Below are 19,239 nucleotides of genomic sequence, written 5' to 3'. Positions count from 1 at the left end.
CTCCTAACCATATGAGATTCTGGAAGCCTGACCATGCTGTGCACACGGCCAGAACCTGAGCCCCATGAATCAGTGCTGGCCTCCTGGACGGTCTCACCAGAATCAGCCATGAGAAGCTTCACTCATGCATCCCATGGTCTTTTGGACACATCTAAAAAAATGTCAGAAAGCCCTCCTTCCACAACTTGGATTTCCTTAGATAGAATTTAACTTTCTATGTCACCTCTGCTTTCCTTAAGGCAATAAAGCACTAACCCCACAGTATGGGCAGCATTCTGAGTGAAGGATCTGTGGGAAAGGCGAGAAGAGGAGCAGGACGCGGCCTGTGTTGCTAGGAGGCTCACCCAGAGCTGTGAAGTGGTGCCTGCCCCACCAGGCACTGGCACTGGCTTACTACCCCAGACAGGCTCAGACAGCCCAGAAGGCCCAGTGGAGACAAAGACACAGCAGGTGCCACACCACCTCGTCAAGGTCACCAGGTTTTAGAGCCATGTTGCATCATGCATCAGAGGCACCTGGGCCTTATTCAAATGAGATCTTCACCCGCAAGCCCAAGCATACAAAGCCCAAGTCTGCAGATGAGTCCTGACACGCTGTTCTCACGTCCAGATGAAAAGGATGACCACTGAGCATTTAGACACAGCTCGCCACACTGCCCGGACCAAAGAGCCCTCTGAGCACCCACCGTAGTCGTCGTCTGTGTCCGAGTCCCCTGCCGAGGGTTGTGTAGAAGCTGGCAGCTCTGCCAATTTGAGGTCGTACTTGCCCTCTTTCCCCATCCTATAGGAGTTGGTGCTGCCTGTGTCCCACTGGACCCTGATCCACCCGTCCTCTCCCAGCTCACCAATCACACGGCCAAGACCAGGGGGAGGTCCATCCTGCAGAAGCCAAAACAAAGACCAATTAGGGGGGTGCATGCCCATCCTGTCACACACACTGCCTGTAAGGGCGGCTGCACCACCACACACAGACTTCCTGTCTGCAGAGTGCTCCAAACCCACCTGTAACAGGCACAGTTCACATCAGCACGTTATACTACATGCTAGCAAGGAAACCGCTCATGCTCCTCACCAGAGAGGAAGGGGGTAAAGGACTGTTCTCAGCTAGCATCCTCTAAGCCATACAGAGATGAGGCTCTCCAGGCTTCACACCACCTGCTCTCAACTGAGCTTAGCCACTCAGGTTTCAGTGCCAGGGCCATACCACAGTCCCACAATCCCACAGGGTTTTGAGAGGTCAGAAACCTGGTAATAAAGCCCACCTTCTCCTGACTCACTTGGTTCTTCAATTCTCCCTCTGGACCCTAAAGGAGGACCTCCACCTCTCCTTTCTCTAAGTGAAAGCTCTTCTTAGGATGCTGCCACCTCTTCTGGGACACTGATTTCTGAGAAGATCCTGACGAGGTCCATGTTAACAAGTGAGGCTGAGAAAAATTAGCTGTGATACGAATGCCTCCCACTCTGCAGGAAGGGGAGCACATCCTAACTAGTGGCAGGGTAATGACACAGACACCAGTCCATAGGACCCTGCCAGGGAGAGCTGACTGAGACCTGGGAGGAAGCAATGTGCAGCAAGAGAAATGGGGAGCGAGGGAATCACCTGCCCAGTATACCTGACCGGCTGGGCTATGTACTCAATGGGCACATGGCCATCACCCAGCAGAGGCCAAAGCAGGTCTCCTGCCTCACGGCTTTCATGACACTAGTGTTCATTCAAGCGAGGATCACAGTCCCTTGCTCACTCCTGCTCTTGTTCTGGGTGTACTTAAAATTCAGCTAATGCCAGGGAGTTTTCTGAAAAAGGCCACTACTCTTCACAGAGCTGTTGCCACTTGAGGTGCCCCTATGGCAGGTGACAGGCTGCTGCTACTCTCTATTTTCTCTGTTCATCTGCCCAGTGATCAACAACTACGTCATGTGTCAGCTGCACCTGCCTGAGTTAAAGTGTTCATTCCAGTTTCAACCCACTAATACCACGCAAGTCAGGATGTGCAAACAGTGACTACTGTGTGGGTCGTGTATGGCACCTGATCGCCCCACTTCCAGTCCACGCCTCTCATGACCCTGGTTCCAATCTTCATCATGGCAGCCAGGTCTGGCCCCGAAACCGGGAGCTGCACCGGAGTGGTTTCCTTCCTCGTCTCTTCCAAAACTGTAGCGGCAGCTCCTCGGGCAGAAGCACTCATGTCTTCTTCAACATTGTCACAACTAGGGCCTACCAGAGCACCAAAACAGCAGCTGAGCCAGTGAAGTTACAATTCTCTATATTAATATACTTCTAAAAAAATTAGTACTGATGAAGATAAATTTAATCCAGCGTTTAGTATATTTTTACCAGTAATTATCATGAAAAATTTACTGGTGAGAAATAAGATTGTTAAAAATCAAAGGGGAGGACAAAATACATAAATTCTTATCAGAAAATAGAAAAGATATAAAAATGCTCAGAAGAGATATCTGCTCTATTTCCAGGAATTATGCCCCTCCTTCAAAAAGGAAAATGATTTAAGAAGACACTTGTCATATTATTTTTATTAAAATAGAAAAACAAAAGATAACCATCCAAATGTCTAACAATGAGAAATTAGTAAACTTTAATTACAGTACTGTGTGGAGAAGTACCAACAGAGCAGGCCAAGACTGAAGTGTCTGGGAAGCCCGGCTTGCAAGGCTGGCCCCCGGCTGGCCTCTGGGAGCCTGGGTCTCAGGAGGGCTCCCGCCAGTCTCTGACGAGAGTGCCTACACTGTTTGTACAAATACTATGGCTTCTGCTGGAACCTGCTTCCTTCTGGGGATTAGAATTTGGGTGTGTGACAGGCAGAGGTGCCTATATGACCTGCCCCATGAAAACGTGGGCACCAAGTCTCTAATGAGCTTCCCTGGCAAACAAGACTTTCCATGTGTGGTCACAACTCTCTGCTGGGGGAATGAAGTTTGTCCTGTGGGGCTCCACTCGACAGGACTTATGTCTGGTTCCTCCTAGACTTCACCCAAGCGCATTGTCCCTTCACAAGGTGCCTCATGTCCTTGCCCTGTAATAAATCATAGCCCTCAGTATCATACTGTATCCTGAATCTTATGAGGCCTCCTAGCAAAGCATCGAGCCTAGGGGTAGTCCAGAAGACCCTGACGCAGGGATGGCAGAGTGGGACTCTCTACAACCCTGACTTGCTGAAATACTATGAAGCATTGTTTGGTAAAAGGAACAATAAAGGGGCAGGACATGATGAATATCTGGAATACTACGAAACCATCCCTAGTATAGGACAAAAGCTAAGCTGTGAGAACTAAAATTTACCAATGGATTTGACAATAGTAAATCCAACCCCAGGAGTCGGTCTGCTGGGTGCCCTGGATGTTTTTAGCCTTTCTGGCTGAAGTGAGGGAAGAGACACAGCTCCATAACTCCTCTGGTCTTTGTTCTCTCCTCAAGGTGGGAGGAAAAGTGCCCAAACATTCCCAAAGGTGGGCTTGGGGAACAAAAAATGTAAAATGTTTTGTTCTCTCTTCTCCAAGAGGAGAAAAAAAGGTTATTCAAATTTCTAGGGTTAGAGTAAAGCTTTAGATAAACTACCTGGGGAAAAAGTGTCTTCTTCATCTCTGACCCAGAGACCCCAGGAGGGGCAGAGGTTCCATTTAGCAAGGATCTCCCATGCAACTATAATGTTAACCCTGTAAATGCCAAATTTGCTGCAAAGGGTTTGAATACATTTGAAGTAAGAAAAAAAGAGGGATCTTTATTTAAGAGGCCTTGTACTTTGTGACTATTCCATCTGGATACATAAATAAAATAAATATAAAATTTAGATGCTTATAATTCCTCATAAGAAAGAGAAATCATGCTGATCAGGGAAAGCAGCACATACACATCTGTACTTGTGGGAAACAACTCCCTTGCTTTTTGCAGCCAGTAGGAGGGTTGGAATTTAAGTTCCTGAATGCTATTTAATGAAGCCTCCATCATTAATGATTTGTGCTATGACTTTACTTGAGAATCCTCTGGAAAAAAGGGAAATTACATAAAAACAGGCAATTTCTAGATATAAGTACACTTTGAGATTTCTGCAAGCTATTTTTACTTGCTAATGAATTCTTAAGAAATCACACGTCTGACTTGTCTGACCCTTGGAGAAGCTAGCTGTTTTCCAGCTTGATACATATTTTGAATGGGTCACGTGGGCACCAACACTGAGAAGACCAAAGAGCTTAGGAAAGCCTTTCTTTGTCACTTGACTTGGAACAATGGCCATGCAATATCTTGAAATTTCAACATTATAAACCAATCAGATCTAACAGACATGCACAGAACACTCTACTCAGAAAGAACAGAAGGAACATTCTTCTCAAGGGCACATGAAACATTCTCCAGGAGAGACCGTATGTTAAGCCACACACAGTTCAATAAATTGAAACAGACTAAAATCTCATAAATTATCTTCTCCAAGCACAATGAAATGAAACTATAAATTAATAACAGAAGGAAAACTGGAAAATTCACAAGTATGTGGAAATTAAACAACACACAATCAGCCAAAGGAAAAAAACTCATGAAATAAATTTAAAAATACTTTTGAGACAAATGAAAACAAAAACACAACATACCAAATCTGGGATGCAGCAAAAGCAATGCTATCGGGGAAATTTATATCTACAAAAGCATACATAAAAAAGAGAAACATCTCAAATCAGTAACTCAACATTTGAAAGAACTAGAAATAAAAACAAAATAAACCCAAAGTTGGCAGAAAGAAGGAAATAATAAAGATTAGAACAGAGATAAATATAGAAAAACAAAATCAACAAAACCAAAAGCTGGTTATTTGAAAAATACCAGCAAAATTGACAAACTTTTGCATAGGTTAAGCAAAGAGACAAAAACAGAAATGAAAGTGGGGACATAACTTCTGATTCTACAGAAATAAAAAGAATTATAGGAGAGCACTAGGTACAACTATATGCCAACAAATTAGCTAACCTGGGAAATGGATAAATTCCTAGAAACAAATTATCTGAACTGATTCAAGAAGAAACAGAGGATGTAAACAAACCTTTAACAAGTAAAGAGATTGAATCAAAAATCAAAAAACTCTCAAGAAAGGAAAACCAGAACCAAATGGCTTAACTGGTGAATTCTACCAAACATTTTAAGAAGAGTTAACAACAATTCTCTAACTCTTCTAAAAACAGAATAGAGGGCACTATTTCCGAACTCACTCTGTGAGGCTAGCATTACCCTCATAACAGTAAAACTATAAAATACTGCTAAAAGAAGACCTAAATACAAAGCCATCCTATGTTCACAGAATCAAAGACTTAATATTGTTAAGATGGCCATACTCTTGAACAATATCTATAGAGTTAATACAATTGTTAGGAAATTCCAGCGGCTTTTGCAGACATGGAAAAGTCAGAGACCCAAAATATCCAAACTTTTCTTGAGAAAAACAAAGTTGGAAGACTTAATCTGTCAATCTCAAAATCCACCACAAGGCTACAGTGTTCAAACAATGTGGTCGTGGCATAATGACAGACACACAGATCAACAGAATAAAACTGAGAGTCTAGAAAGAAAACCTAAATATCTATAGTCAAATGATTTTTGACAAGGGTTCCAATATTTTGGGAAAAGAAGTCTTCTCAACAAACAGTATTGGGGTGAACAGATTACCAAAAGTTATAAAGTGAATCCTTACCTCACATGATACTAAAAAATTACCTAAAAATGGACCATAGACCTAAACATAAGAACTAAAACTATAAAACTTCAAGAAGAAAACAGAGTAGGCAATCCTCATGACACTGCATTTGGCAATGGCTTCTTGGATATGACATGAAAAGTACAAGCAACAAAAGAAAAATAATTAAACTGGACTCCATCAAAATTTAAAACCGTGCATCAAAGTAAAACACAACCCAAAAGTGGGAGAAAACATCTCCAAATCATATAACTGATAATGGTCAAATATCCAGAATAGGTAAAGGACTCCGTAACTCAACAACACAAACAACCCAACTGAAAATGGGCAAAGGACCTGAACAGACATTTCTCCGAAGAAGACACACAATGACCAGCAATCACAGTGAGGAAGCTCAATGTCGTGCCATCAGTGAAATAAAAATCATACCACAATGAGGTACCACTTCACACCAACGAAGGTAACCTCGATCAGAAAAAGAAAACAAAACAAAACAAAACAGAAAATAACTAGCATTAGTGAGAGCATAGAGATACTGGAAGCCTTGCCCATTGCTAGCAAGAATGTAAAACAGTGCAGTGTGATGGAAGAGTTTGGCAATTCCTCAGCAAATTAAACACAGGATTACCATGTGACACTGCAATTCCACTCATAGGTATATAACAAAAAAACTGGAACAGATGCGCAAAAACTTGTACATATATGTTCCTAGGAACACTACTCACAATGGGCAAAAGGTGGAAACAAGCCAAATGTCAAACAATGAATTAATGGATAAATAAAATGAAATACTTCTATTTCATTTATTTACAATGAAATACTTTTTAGCCATAAAAAAGAATGAAGTACTGATACATGCTAAATGAAATAAGCAGATACAAAATGCTAAAAATCGTATGATTTCATTTTTATGAAACACCCAGAATAGGCAAATTCAGAGACAGAAAGCAGATTTGCTGTGGCCAACAACTGGTGGAGTGGGAAATCGGGAGTTACTGATTAATGAGTATGGGTTTGCATTTAGGGTGGTACAAAAATTACGGAACTAGATAGTGGTAATACTTGCACAACATTGTGGATGTGCTTAATGCGACAAAACTACAAACTTAAAGTAGTTACAATGGTAAATTTCATGTTACTTGTATTTTGCCACATTAAAAAAAGCTTCCTGAGAGAAAGAGGCAAAATCCTGACATTTTCATAAAGGACTGACGGCAACTGCCAACCTACCAATCAGCCGCAGTGCTGTCTGCGTGAGAGCGAGCGTGCCAGAGTTCAGCAGGAGGCTCAGGGTGTTGGCGCCGTGCTGCAGGGTGAGCATACTGAGCGCCACCAGAAGAAAGCGAGCTTGCGGGGTTGTCCCCAGGCTTGGTCCCGATGTGCTCTCATTGGTGATGGTCTGCAGGGGGACAGGCTGGATACCTAAAAAGCATTGGCACCCATATAAATTTCTTGTGTGTGGATACGAGAACATACATGATACAGAAAGCATTAGCAACTTTTTAAAAATTCTGTTTCTCAATGGACTTCTACAGAATGTGAACATGAGGCAGCTCTGTACTACTCTGCAGTAAGCCCACCACTGTCACTCCACGCACAGCTCTTGCCGTCTGACCACACGATGTATTGCGCTGCTCCTCTAAGTATCCCTGGTGGCTGACTCATTTCAACTATAAAGATATAAATCTCTTCTCTTCAAAGAAACACATCCTAGCATTTCTCTGTAAATGTAAACTACCCAAGAAATTAATTATTAATATAGCATATATGTTTTATGATGTATGCTGTGACACACACAGATGTTAGAATGTGAAAGCCTTACATAAGGATACAAGATTGTGTCTTCTGCCAAATTTTTTAAGTTTTATTTAGAATTTGAGAAAGCGTAAAGCAGCTTAGGTTATCATTTTAATGCATAAAGTTATCACATTAAAGTCTTCCCAAAGCAAAAATCAGCATTTGTAAGTTGCTACAACATGTAAGAGCCAAACTATGAAATAATGATGATGCGATCACCAACATTACTTCAACAACAATTTTAATACAGCATTTTAACCATCAAAATTTTTTTAACTCACCAAGCTCTTTAAATTTGGCATCTGCATCCATCAAAATATTTCGAATATTCTGAACAGCCCAGGCATACAGCTTGCCAAAAGTTACTTCCAGCAGCATTCGATTAAAAGGTGGGATCAAATCAACATCCTTTAAACAATCTGTAAGCGGTTCCCTTTCAAACCAAGATAGAGAATTTTACTTTGAAAATTGCCAGACTTCTAACTTCAGTGGAACAACGCTTTGTTGCCAGTTTTGCTTTATTAAGAAAAAATGTTATAAAGCTTTACCCTATATCAATCCCCTCAGGAATAAGTCTTTGCCATCCACAGAACATAGCATACTGCACAGATGGAAGTAAGAAATTTTTGCTTGCCAGCTTTAAAATTGTATCTATGCCTTCCAGACGAACCTCTGCTCTCTCCAACTGCAAAATAATAATGCATGCAGTTAAGTTTTATGTATGTTATCATCCAGTGCGGAGAAGACTGATCTCAGTAAATGTTACCTGCTTTAGTAGGCACTTCCTCATTTTTTCTACATCCACTGGCTCTTCTTTAAGGGCAAATTCAGCAATTGTACTGAGGAGTGCAGACTGTGGATAAAGACCCTGAACATTCTGTTTCAACCATTTGTACTTGTGAACACCTGTAACTGTATTCAACAGTGGCTGCCATTTATCCTGACCAAAAAAAAAAAAATTTCACCATTTGTTTACCCTGCTGATATTAGCATGTGTTCTAAAATAATTACTCAAATAAAATACAAAAAAATGCCAGTATGTTTAAATTGGTAAAATATTTTAAATTTAGTAACTAACTTATGGTAAAAATAACTGTCACAAATAGGCTTATAAATGAATTTATAATCTCTATACTTATATACTTTGGAACAGGCTGATTTAGCACACAAAATTAAATCATCATCAATATTATCAGCCTCAGGACCAGGACAGCTTCTAAAGCAAAGGATACAGTCAACGAATGAATGGTGAATGAATAAAGATACACTGTACTACGAGTAAAAGGAAATACTTCTCCAGCTAGCAATCTGACCAGGGCACCGTAAGTCCATTAATGCACCATTAAGCATCACTGGGGCACAGTTACCCACTTTTAATAACCCACACCATACTCTCTACAAGTGGACAGTACTTGTGAATTCCTTTGCTATGTACTACTGTGTTTCTATTCAGTGAGTCCCAGAATCACAGAAAATACTTTACCTTGGGTGATTTAATTGTAATGGGTCTTTTGTCTACATTTATAGGACTAGGAGGCAAAATGCAAGCTTCTTCTAAATCACTTTCTTCATTTCCAATTTTCTCCTCATCATCAGTAGATTCCAGCTTCTTAGGAACTATGTTTAAAAACATTCATTACAAAAAGTTTTTACTTAAATATAATTTTAAATTAAGAAAAACTTAAATCTGTACAAAGGTAAAGGACATATTTTATTCAAAGAAACATAAATACCACTGTCAACTGAAATGCTCGAACGACAAAAGTAAAAGCATCATAATTATTCCCACATGACCTCATAGTAACACTCTGCTATTCCATGTCATGGGTAGAAAAAGAGAGTGCAAACCAATGAGGAGAAGCCCTAAAGGAGGGGAAGCTCAGGGGCTGGTGAACTTTTTCTTAAAGGGCCAGGCGGTGAATTTTTTGTAGTCTTGCAGGTCATTTCGTCTATTGCAAATATTCACTCGGCTCCTATGTTGCAGCATGAAAAGTAGCTAACTTTATTTATGGATGCTGTAACTTAAACTTGATATAATTTTCAAGCCTATTATTCTTTGATTTTTGAAAAATTAAGTTAAAAATGCAAAACCCAGTCTTAGCTCTTGAGCAGTACATAGCAAGCAGCAGGCGGCATCTGTCCCCAGAAGCTAGCTTTGCCCACTCTGGACTAGTGCAGTGGCTCTGTCACCAAGGTGCAACTCAACTAACTGGAGTCCTTTTACTATGTTAGTCTCTCCAATTAGAGAAATATCTATTGAATTACATTGATACATGGTGTTGCTCCCATATTTTTGGCCCCTTTTAAGGTTTTTTGTCCAATTCTTTTGACATGTAATGTAGCAAACAACATAATAATACAACTGGGCAGAAAAACATTAACTCATCAGGTCTGGGTTGCTCAAACCCTGCAGATTCCCAAGAAAGCCCTGTACCCTCAGCACTGACCCTAGGCCAGTACCTGTGAACTGAGCTGAGCCCTTGGCACGTTCTATATGAAAATAGTGTTTCTGTGTGCCTAAGGTCTAGGAGCATGTTACCAGTTTAACGGGACAGTTTCTGCTAACAGTGTGAGCTATGGTGAACTGGAGTCTGAGTAGCTGACAGCAGTTGTGGAGGCCACGTATGTCCATGCAATTGACCCCTAATAACAACCCTGGGCACCAAGGCTCATGTGAGCATCCCCAGCTGATGGGCCTTCACACATGTTGTCACCTGTCATTGCTAAGAGAACTGAGTACAGCCTTATGCAACTCCATTGGGAGGGAACACTGGAAGCTTTGGCCTGGTTTCCTGTGGAATTCCCTCTAAGCACCTTTCCCTGGACTAATTTTAATTACTCTGTATCCTTTCACAGTAATACAATGTACCCGTAAGTATAACAGCTCCTCTGAGTCCCGTGGAGTACTACGAGCAAATCATCAAATTTAAGGGTGGTCTTGGTGACCCCTAACACAGGACCAGTAATATTATTTATAAGTTACTGAATTTACTTTAAAATAAAAAAGCTGCAAACATCACACAGTTAAATATATAGACCCACAACAGAAACTTCAAGAGGTAACAATGCAGGCTCACAATCCACGGACACAACAGGAGGACGGTAAGCAGATCACTCTCCCTGAAGCTGAGAAGGGGGTCTTCCGAGACTGCTTCTCCTACAAGGTTCCTAGCTCCCTGAATTAGAGGGATCTCAGAAGTGTTCTTGCCTTGATTTCCTGATCCAAAGCTTCTCTATGATTTACACATAAGTTGTTATGGTTTAAACATTTACTCAGGAACGATCAATCCAAGATGGCTTCTAAAATAAGCCACTTTCATGACACTATTGCTCATGTCCATCAAAAACTCAGCAATCTTGTTTAATAAGCTGGTCTGTGAACAAATCAGTATGATTCATAAGAATGTAATCAGAAATTTCTGTAGACTTGTTTATAATCATGTGACCAAATTATGAAGTATTTTATGTATTTTTACTCAAATTTGTTATGTATTATAAAAAGACTTTTCCATATCCCTACATAGGTGCTTCCTGAAAATATTGGTAATTTTCTAGTTCATTTCATAACAATTCTCCATGTGTCAGAACTCAGTCATTTTCAACGAAAAACATTCCTTTACAAGAATGGCAAGACTGATTGAAATATTAAACACTCCCATGTCTCATTACCAAGACAAGTGATAAAAACCACTTTCTTTCCACCATCAATTTAATAAAATTTATAGTATCTACCCTTCTCAGCATCAATTTCCTAGTTAACAAACCAAAACACACTCAATCTTAAAGGTGCGTGATTATCTGATGTCTTGGGGAAAAAAGCAGGATTTGTATATTTAATCATAAATACACATAACAATTATTATGGCAGTTGGGAAAATCCACACATCACAAGCAGTAACAGCTTCACTCAAATGAGAGACCCAACAATACCAAGGGAAATCATTCACGTTCACAGCATTTTTCTACCTTTTACATTCTTACCTCTCTTTTTCCTTCGTTCTCGAATTATCTTCTGAGCTATCCTTCTCCAACGAGGCAAAGAACTTAACAGTTTAAACTTGGACATTATAGAGAGGTCATTACACACTGCAGGTCTCAGTTCATTAAAGAGGAATCGCAAACGTTCAATGACTGGAGCACAGACCTCCTTGTAAGAGCGACCCTGTTCTTGATGGGTCTACAAAGTTAAACATGAATAAACAACTTAACAGGAAAAAAGGGGCATTACTATTAGCAGACATAATGTAGGGAGGGCTATACAACACAGAGAAGACAAGTAGTGATTCTATAGCATCTTACTACGCTGATGGACAGTGACTGTAATGGGGTATGTGGGGGGGGACTTGATGGGGGAGTCTAGTAAACATAATGTTGCTCATGTAATTGTAGATTAATGATACCAAAATAATTAAAAACAGAAAACAATTTAACCACATGTATTCTACCAACTGTCTGCAAAACACAGAAGAAAGAGAATCAAAATACGTTTACCTTAATGAGTGAGCATTTTGCTTGATAGACAACTCTACAAACATCCACCACTGATTTAGGCAATGTTCTGTGCTTAACTTGTTCAATACCAAGTGTACCTGCATGAACTAAAGATAATGCCACGTGACCTGTAAAGGACATTTAAAAGAAAGGGCAAAGTAGGGATGAATGTGTACTTTATGTCATTCAAAAGAGCTATAGTAGAACTAAAATATCAAGCTTCATACCTAAATCTTCATGTTTTAAGAGGCAACATAATAGCAAGCGGCCAACCTCTTCCACAGGATGCTCGGGAGGAAATGTTATTGGTGTGGTCAAATGGCACTGCCTACAGTACCTTTCTATTTGACACAGAAAGTCCTGCAACAGAAACAGCTGGAGGTTACTTTAGAGCCACCCTAATACATTGTCATGAATTCTAAATTATGTCCACAGGTCCTGATACACTTGCAATCAGTGAAGCATCTAAAATCTCACTGGTATACTGAACCAAACCAGCCTCACCTCAAAAACCAATCCTCCAAATAATATGTAAAAGTCTGTACTAAGCTAATCAGAGCACGAAGGTGTTCACAAGTCCAAGTCCTAAAGTAAACAGAAGGACACTGCATATGGGAAGGCCTCACTCACCTTCACATTGTGGTCCTGGATGTTATTGTCAGCAATGGCTTGCAGGAAAGCCTGGGAATGGTCACCCAGGGCCTGCCTGTGGGAGCAAAGCCGGGCCTTGCTGGCAGGAGTGCCCCCAGGAGAGCTACAGTGGTCCTCATCTTTCTCCTCGTTGTAGCTGTAGTGGATCTGGCTGGTCTGCAGGCCTCCGGAGAAGATGGATGACTGAAGCCACTCTAGAAAGTGCATTTGCAAGCATAAGAAAGTAACCTGAATTTCTTTCCATAAATAAATACTGAAGAAACAGATAAAGAACTGAATAATTTACTAAGGTGGTAAAATTCAGCATCACTGTTATGAAGAGTCACATCCAACATTTACGTGGACTGGCTTTTCATTCCTATCTTCACATGAAAGCAGGGAACACTTCCTGATTTTTCAACACATCTTAAGCATGGTATCAGTACTCAGTCTAACAGTTCCAGTCTAACATGTACTAGGTACCACCTCAGGCACAGAGCTGTGTGATTGGTTCCACATACACCTTGTGAAGCCTGGGGCTTTCGTCTCTAACAGGGAGAGAAGCAACAAGGCACCACTTAAACAGGTAATCCCTCCATTTCAACCAGTGCAACTGTGTGCTACAGAGTACACAGGGGCACAGAAGAGTACGGAGTAAGGCCTCTACTATTCAAAGGATCTGCTGTGGGAGTGATAACAGAGCTACGATTTGAAGACAAGATGCTGAGCACCCAGGTGGGAGAAGAGCCCATGAGAAGGGTTCTATGCAGAGAACCATGCTCAGGGCAGACCACTTTCCCTAGAGCACTCATCAGTAAAAAGAATGAGAGACTGGCAAACACTCTATATGGAGTCTTTAGTGAGGGCAGGTCCTTGGAGACTAGAGACCAGTGGAGGCACAGGCCAGGCCTCACAAGGACGTCAGTGCAAGTGGGGATGCTCACTAGGACTGCTCTGATGATTGGAGGGAGAGTCATCAAAAATACAGAATACATTTACATCACTACCTATTTTTTTCAACAACTTATATTATTAAAATATTCCTTCAAAACCCAAGCAATCAAATCTGGGGTGCACTCAAGTTTCCTTTACTTGAAATTTAGATTTTAGAGCATTCAGGAACATTCTCCAACATGCCACATCAATTCCTCTGAAACACAAATCTGACCATGACCCTCCCTGGCTCTCTGCATTTAGAACTCCCTCTTATCTCTTGAATATACTGCTTGGTGATAGCTTCTGGTGCCCTGCAGCAAACTGGGCACCACCCGCCAGGGCCCTAGCACCTTCTGCTCCCTCGACCCTGATGCTTCCCAGCTCCCACCCTCCCTGCAGATGAAGAGGAAGCCTGTCCCCCCACAGTACTGCAAGTCTTTGAGGAAGAGAACAAGTCCACCTTAGAGGCTCTGCAGGAAACAAAGCGCCAAGCACACACACCAAGGGTTTGCTTCAGAAGGCAGGCCAATCAGGTTGCATGGCCATCTCTGCCCACAAGCCTGCTCCCATGGCACTCCACACACATGAGCAACTCAAAGCCTCTGCTTTTCTCAGCGATGCCCCTCACACACCCATGCTTCTGCCCAGAAAGCTTTCACACCCAGTTTGTTGGAACTCCAATTTCAGGATTACTCCATGTTTAAGGAGCATTTCTTAAGGTCTGCAGTGCCCCCAGAACCACTTATGAATGTCTCCATTTGATCCTCTACCACCGTGTTTCCTGATCAGCTCATATGTGGCTCATCATCACAAGGGAAGCACCTGAAGACAAATGTGTTTGATTCCATGCCTACTGTATCCCAGGCACCTAGCATGGTAATTTGCACAATTACTCAATTGAGGCTTGTTGGGTGGTTGGTGGACAGATGGACGGAGAAACATGAAAACATATGAAGAAAAATTCCAATCCATCTTATGGGATATGAAGAAATTTTATTACTTTAGGAGATTACAAAGGTTGCCATCCCAAAATGTATTTGAGTCTAGTAAAAATACAGTCCTCAACCAAAATGCTATTCCCAAGAGAAACAGCCAACCCCTGTCATGTGGATTTCTCGGCATGCAGGGAAATACCAGCTGAGTTTAGCCCATCTGCTAGAGGATGCACAAGAAGACCCTACACTGCACCCACCATCTATGCAACCTTCTGCTGCCACAGATGGTGCAAGGAAATGAGAGCCAGTCACTGCTACTTATGATTAACTGGTTCAGTCTCATTATCCTTATGCTTCTTCATCAACAACTGTGCTGACTCTTCCTCTCCTTCACGTAATGGCAATTATGGCTCAGCTAAAATAATCAGTTAATCTGTTAGCAGAAAACAAAATTTTTCTTACTGGCACATTCAACCTCAACCGGAGACAGCGGTGTGCTCATAGCTAAATAGGAAGCATGTAATCCGAGAAGCAGTCCCAGATTCCTCTCTGTGTCTATCAGAGGTGAAGACAGACTTCCCAGATCTGGTATTGTAATGACTTCTTGGTCAGGCTGAGAAAGAAATTTCATTGTCAGTCTGAGAAAACAGGGTTAATTAAAAACATAAAACCACGTGCAACAGCTTATATCCTTTAACAAGACTTATTGCCATGACAAAGAGAAGAGAGTGCTCTGGGCACCCTGTTCCTACATCCTGTAATAGTGATCTCATGCTGCTGTCAAAATAACAGACGATGGAAACCACACACATCCTGCAAAGCAAACAGTAAATGCAGATGTCTGTTGGTAGAAAAACCAAAGCACAAATGACTTTGCTAGAAAACTCCTTAGGGAATCAAAGTCTCCAGAGAGATTGTACACAATGCTTCAGAAAATATACTTAATTTTTGCATAAAGAACCCAAAGAAAAATGAAAATACAACATGGCAAGTATTGCTCTGAGTTAAGTGTACTGTGACCAGATCTAGAGGAAATAAATTTATTCAAACAAAGAGCAAATCCATTAGAAAGTAAAAAGTTCAAATGAAAATAAATTTTGCCAGTCACATTAGACAATTTACAAGCAAAGTTTATCTTCCCCTTCATAAAATGCTTTAAGCCCTACCCTTGTGGCATTTAATAAATTACCACTGGATCTATACCTAGAAAGCCAATCCCAATATGTAAACTTCAATGCCCATGAATATGTAGGAAGGACATATTTTCAGTTGTAAAAAGTTATGCTACTAGATAATTTTTCAAGACCTATACATCACAAATCTTAACATGAATAAATATAAATTCATTTATGAGGAAACCTCTAAGGGATCTTCATGTGTACCATTTAAAAGACCCCCCATGCCCATGCCCCCCACAACAAAAGGTCCAGCTATCAATATGTCAGAGTAAAAACCATAAATACACAGAGAGGGTCTCCACTGATACACATAGTGGCACTCACTGCACACAGCCTCACCTCCAGATACTGGCCGACACAGAAAGCATGCATTGATTCCTGTGTGTCTTCAAACTGTAAAGCAGCTTCCAGAGCTACCACTGGATCTTCCCCTGCAAACTGAGCTGAAACAAACAGACAAAAGCAGCATGATTTCAATGTAATCTGCCTAGGTATCTAAAGTAGAAATGGCAAGTAGGAACTTGTTATCTACCAAAGTATAGTGATCTCTCACTCTACGCAAATGCTACCTGGGCCAACCCAGTACCTGGAGCAAGTTCCAACAAGTGCTGGAACAAAAAATACATACTGATGAAAAATTCTTTAAATGTGCCTGAACTTGCTGATAGGACAGGTACCAAAGTCACAGATAAATTAAAATGTGTGGGGGCTGGAACACTACTCAATGGATCATTTAAAGCTCAATGCTTTGCTTAAAAAGTCACGTGCCACAACTTTTAGCCATGAAGTGAAATGTGAAGCCTTACCAAGGATACTATTTCCAGTTAATGACTGCGTCTGGAAGTCCTTTATGTCATACACTTTCCCATCAATCACAGTCCAGAAGCCTCCATCTTTATTGTGGTTCTCCAAGTCAGCTTTGCGTATAAGTGTCACCTCCTCATTATTTCTACAGTTCTGACCTGTAAAAAATGACTCTGTATATAGAGAAACCAAAATCAATAAATCCATAGATCAATAGATAAAACAACTAGAACAAAACATAGCATGAAAGAACTACAAAGGGAAATAGACAAAACCACAATCACAATGGAAAATTAATACACCTCTCAATATGACCACCACCAACAACAAAAATTTAGCAAAGATATCGGATGATTTAAAAAACAAAAACAAAAATGCCATCACATGAGCTGTATGAAATAGCATGTGGCCATACACCAGACAAAAGCTCAAAAAACTTCAAGGAGTTACAGAGCATGTGTGCTGACTATAGTACAGTTAAATTAGAAATAGTTAACAAAAATAAAATATAAATTATCTGCGGATATGAATTATTATTTATAATTCACCCAAAATTCTCCAACAAAAAAATTAACTGTGGAAATTACAAAATATGTTAAATTGAACAATAATGAAAATACTACAGATCAACACTAATGACTTAGAGCTAAACGTACATTTGAGGGCATTTATACCTTTCAATGTGTACACTAGGAAAAAGGGAAACAAAAAAATAATTAAGTTAATAAATATCAAATTAATGATCTGGGAGGGAGGGAAGGAGGGAAAGAAGGACGTGGGGAGGGAGGAAGGAAACCTCACTGACCAGCTCTGGAAGCCCTCGGACACCAGTGCACGACGGCATCAAGCAACCGGGGCTGGACACCAAGCTAGGCTCACGTCCTTCCTCTGTGAGCCAGACCTTGCGCTGTGCTGGGTATTTACGGAGGACAGCGTCCACCTAACCGTCCCAGTCCACCTGAATGAAACCAAAGGTGGGGCCACCCGGGATAACAGGCCTCTGAGCCCATGAAATGGGGACCTCAGACATGCTGTGACCCACCAAAACCGAATCTGAATCTACCAAGCCTATACACATAGCCAGCAATTTATAGAGAAAATGAAACTGATGATGCAACTGACTAGAAAAAGAACTGACTAAAAGAAGAAAAAAAGAATTCCGAAAATGTGACATTTTCTAAAATAGATGCCCTGCTTCTTTGAAAAATAAACAGTATGACCAAAGAGAGGGAATGTAAACTGGTACAGCCAGTATGGAGAGCAGTATGGAGGTTTCTCAAAGAACTAAGAATAGAAACACCATGCAACCCAGTAAGCACACTTTGGGGAATTTACCTGAAGAAAATAAAATCACTAATTCAAAATGATATATGCATACCTATGTTTATCATAGCATTATTTACAACAGCCAAAATATGGAACAACCTCAGTGTCCATTGATGGATGGATAAAAACATTGCGGTACATACATATAACGGAATATTACTCAGACATAAAAAAGAATGAAATCTTGCCATTTTTGACAGCATGCACAGAACTAGAGGGTATCACACTAAGTGAAATAAGCCAAGCAGAGAAATACAGTATGATTTCATTTATATGTGGAATCTAAAAAACAAAACAAATGAACAAACAAAACAGAAATAAGCTCACAGATACAGAGAACAGACTAGTGTTTGTCATAGGGAAGGGGGGTGGGAGATGGAAACAGGTGAAGGGAAAAATAATTAGTGAGAATGTTTGATATCTTGGTCTGGGTGATGGTTACGCAAGTGTCAAAATTATTCAGCTGTACACTAAAGTTTGTGCATTGTATGCACCTCAGAAAAATTTTAAAAAGAGAGAAAGAAGGAGTGGATCCTGGAGATATGCTATGAGGGGGCAAAGAGACTAGAAGCATATATCAGCCAACTGCAACTTGCAGGCCTTGTTTAGACCCTGACTCAAATGACCACTAATAAAAAGAAATTTTTAGGTATTCCAGAAAAACTGAGTATGGGCTCCATGTTAGACTACAGTTACCATTAGTTCTAGACAGGATAATGACATTGTGGTTTATTACCAAAAAAAAGGTCTTACCACAAACAGGTAAAGTGTATTAACATGTTTTAAAGACAGAAATATGCTTTAAAATAACTCAGTCGATCAATAAAACAGAAAAGAATAGGAGGGGTTGGGGAATATGAATATTTGTTAATCTAGGTTCATAATACTATTCTACTTTTATCTATGTTCAAGAATTTTTGTAATAGATTACAAAAACATCAGTGTGCTAATAGGCATCATTTCTAAAAAAGTTAGAAAAATGTCAAAATAAATTCTAAGAAAGAAAAAAAGAGATAATAAAGCACAGCGTGGTGCCTGCATAAAAACAGACATCTAGATCAATGGAATAGAACAGAAAACCCTCACATACATGGTCAAGTGATTTTTGACAAGAGTAACACGACCATTCAATGGAGGAAGGAGACTTTTCAACAAATGTTCCTAGGAAAACTGGACATTCAATTGCAAATAAATCAAGTGGGACCCAGACCTTACTTTACACCATATAAAATATTAACTCAAAACAGATCAAAGACCTAGAAGTTAAGAGCTAAAACTATTAAAATATAAAACTTTTCAAAGAAAAGACAGGAGGGAAGTTTCATGACACTGGATTTGACAATGATTTCTTGGACAAGACACCAGAAGCACAGGCAACAAAGGAAAAAATAGTTAAGTTGGACTTCACCAAAATTAAATAACAAAGGACACTGGTAACAGAGTGAAA

General features: G+C 40.4%; 1 protein-coding gene across 5 annotated transcripts in view; it reads right to left on the bottom strand.

Annotated features, from left to right (window-relative positions):
- HERC2 (HECT and RLD domain containing E3 ubiquitin protein ligase 2) overlaps positions 1 to 19,239 on the bottom strand; it is a 278,650-nt gene that overhangs the window by 135,011 nt on the left and 124,400 nt on the right. For 4 of the 5 annotated variants that reach the window (XM_036876980.2, XM_036876984.2, XM_036876983.2 and 1 more), the window contains 14 exons: positions 16,469 to 16,639; positions 16,002 to 16,105; positions 14,947 to 15,097; positions 12,614 to 12,828; positions 12,211 to 12,343; positions 11,984 to 12,111; positions 11,474 to 11,669; positions 8,976 to 9,109; positions 8,259 to 8,432; positions 8,041 to 8,177; positions 7,774 to 7,925; positions 6,926 to 7,117; positions 2,027 to 2,214; positions 686 to 878 (listed from right to left, as the gene is read on the bottom strand). In XM_036876980.2, the coding sequence (XP_036732875.2) occupies positions 686 to 878; positions 2,027 to 2,214; positions 6,926 to 7,117; positions 7,774 to 7,925; positions 8,041 to 8,177; positions 8,259 to 8,432; positions 8,976 to 9,109; positions 11,474 to 11,669; positions 11,984 to 12,111; positions 12,211 to 12,343; positions 12,614 to 12,828; positions 14,947 to 15,097; positions 16,002 to 16,105; positions 16,469 to 16,639 (2,268 nt within the window). The remainder of the gene's footprint in view (positions 1 to 685; positions 879 to 2,026; positions 2,215 to 6,925; positions 7,118 to 7,773; positions 7,926 to 8,040; positions 8,178 to 8,258; positions 8,433 to 8,975; positions 9,110 to 11,473; positions 11,670 to 11,983; positions 12,112 to 12,210; positions 12,344 to 12,613; positions 12,829 to 14,946; positions 15,098 to 16,001; positions 16,106 to 16,468; positions 16,640 to 19,239) is intronic. The other variant, XM_057494741.1, reaches the window with a different exon arrangement.

Source organism: Manis pentadactyla, chromosome 18 (assembly GCF_030020395.1).
Source record: "Manis pentadactyla isolate mManPen7 chromosome 18, mManPen7.hap1, whole genome shotgun sequence".
NCBI lineage: Eukaryota > Metazoa > Chordata > Mammalia > Pholidota > Manidae > Manis > Manis pentadactyla.
The sequence above is the reverse complement of the archived record's forward strand: the minus strand, read 5'-3'. Positions and strand labels throughout refer to the sequence as shown.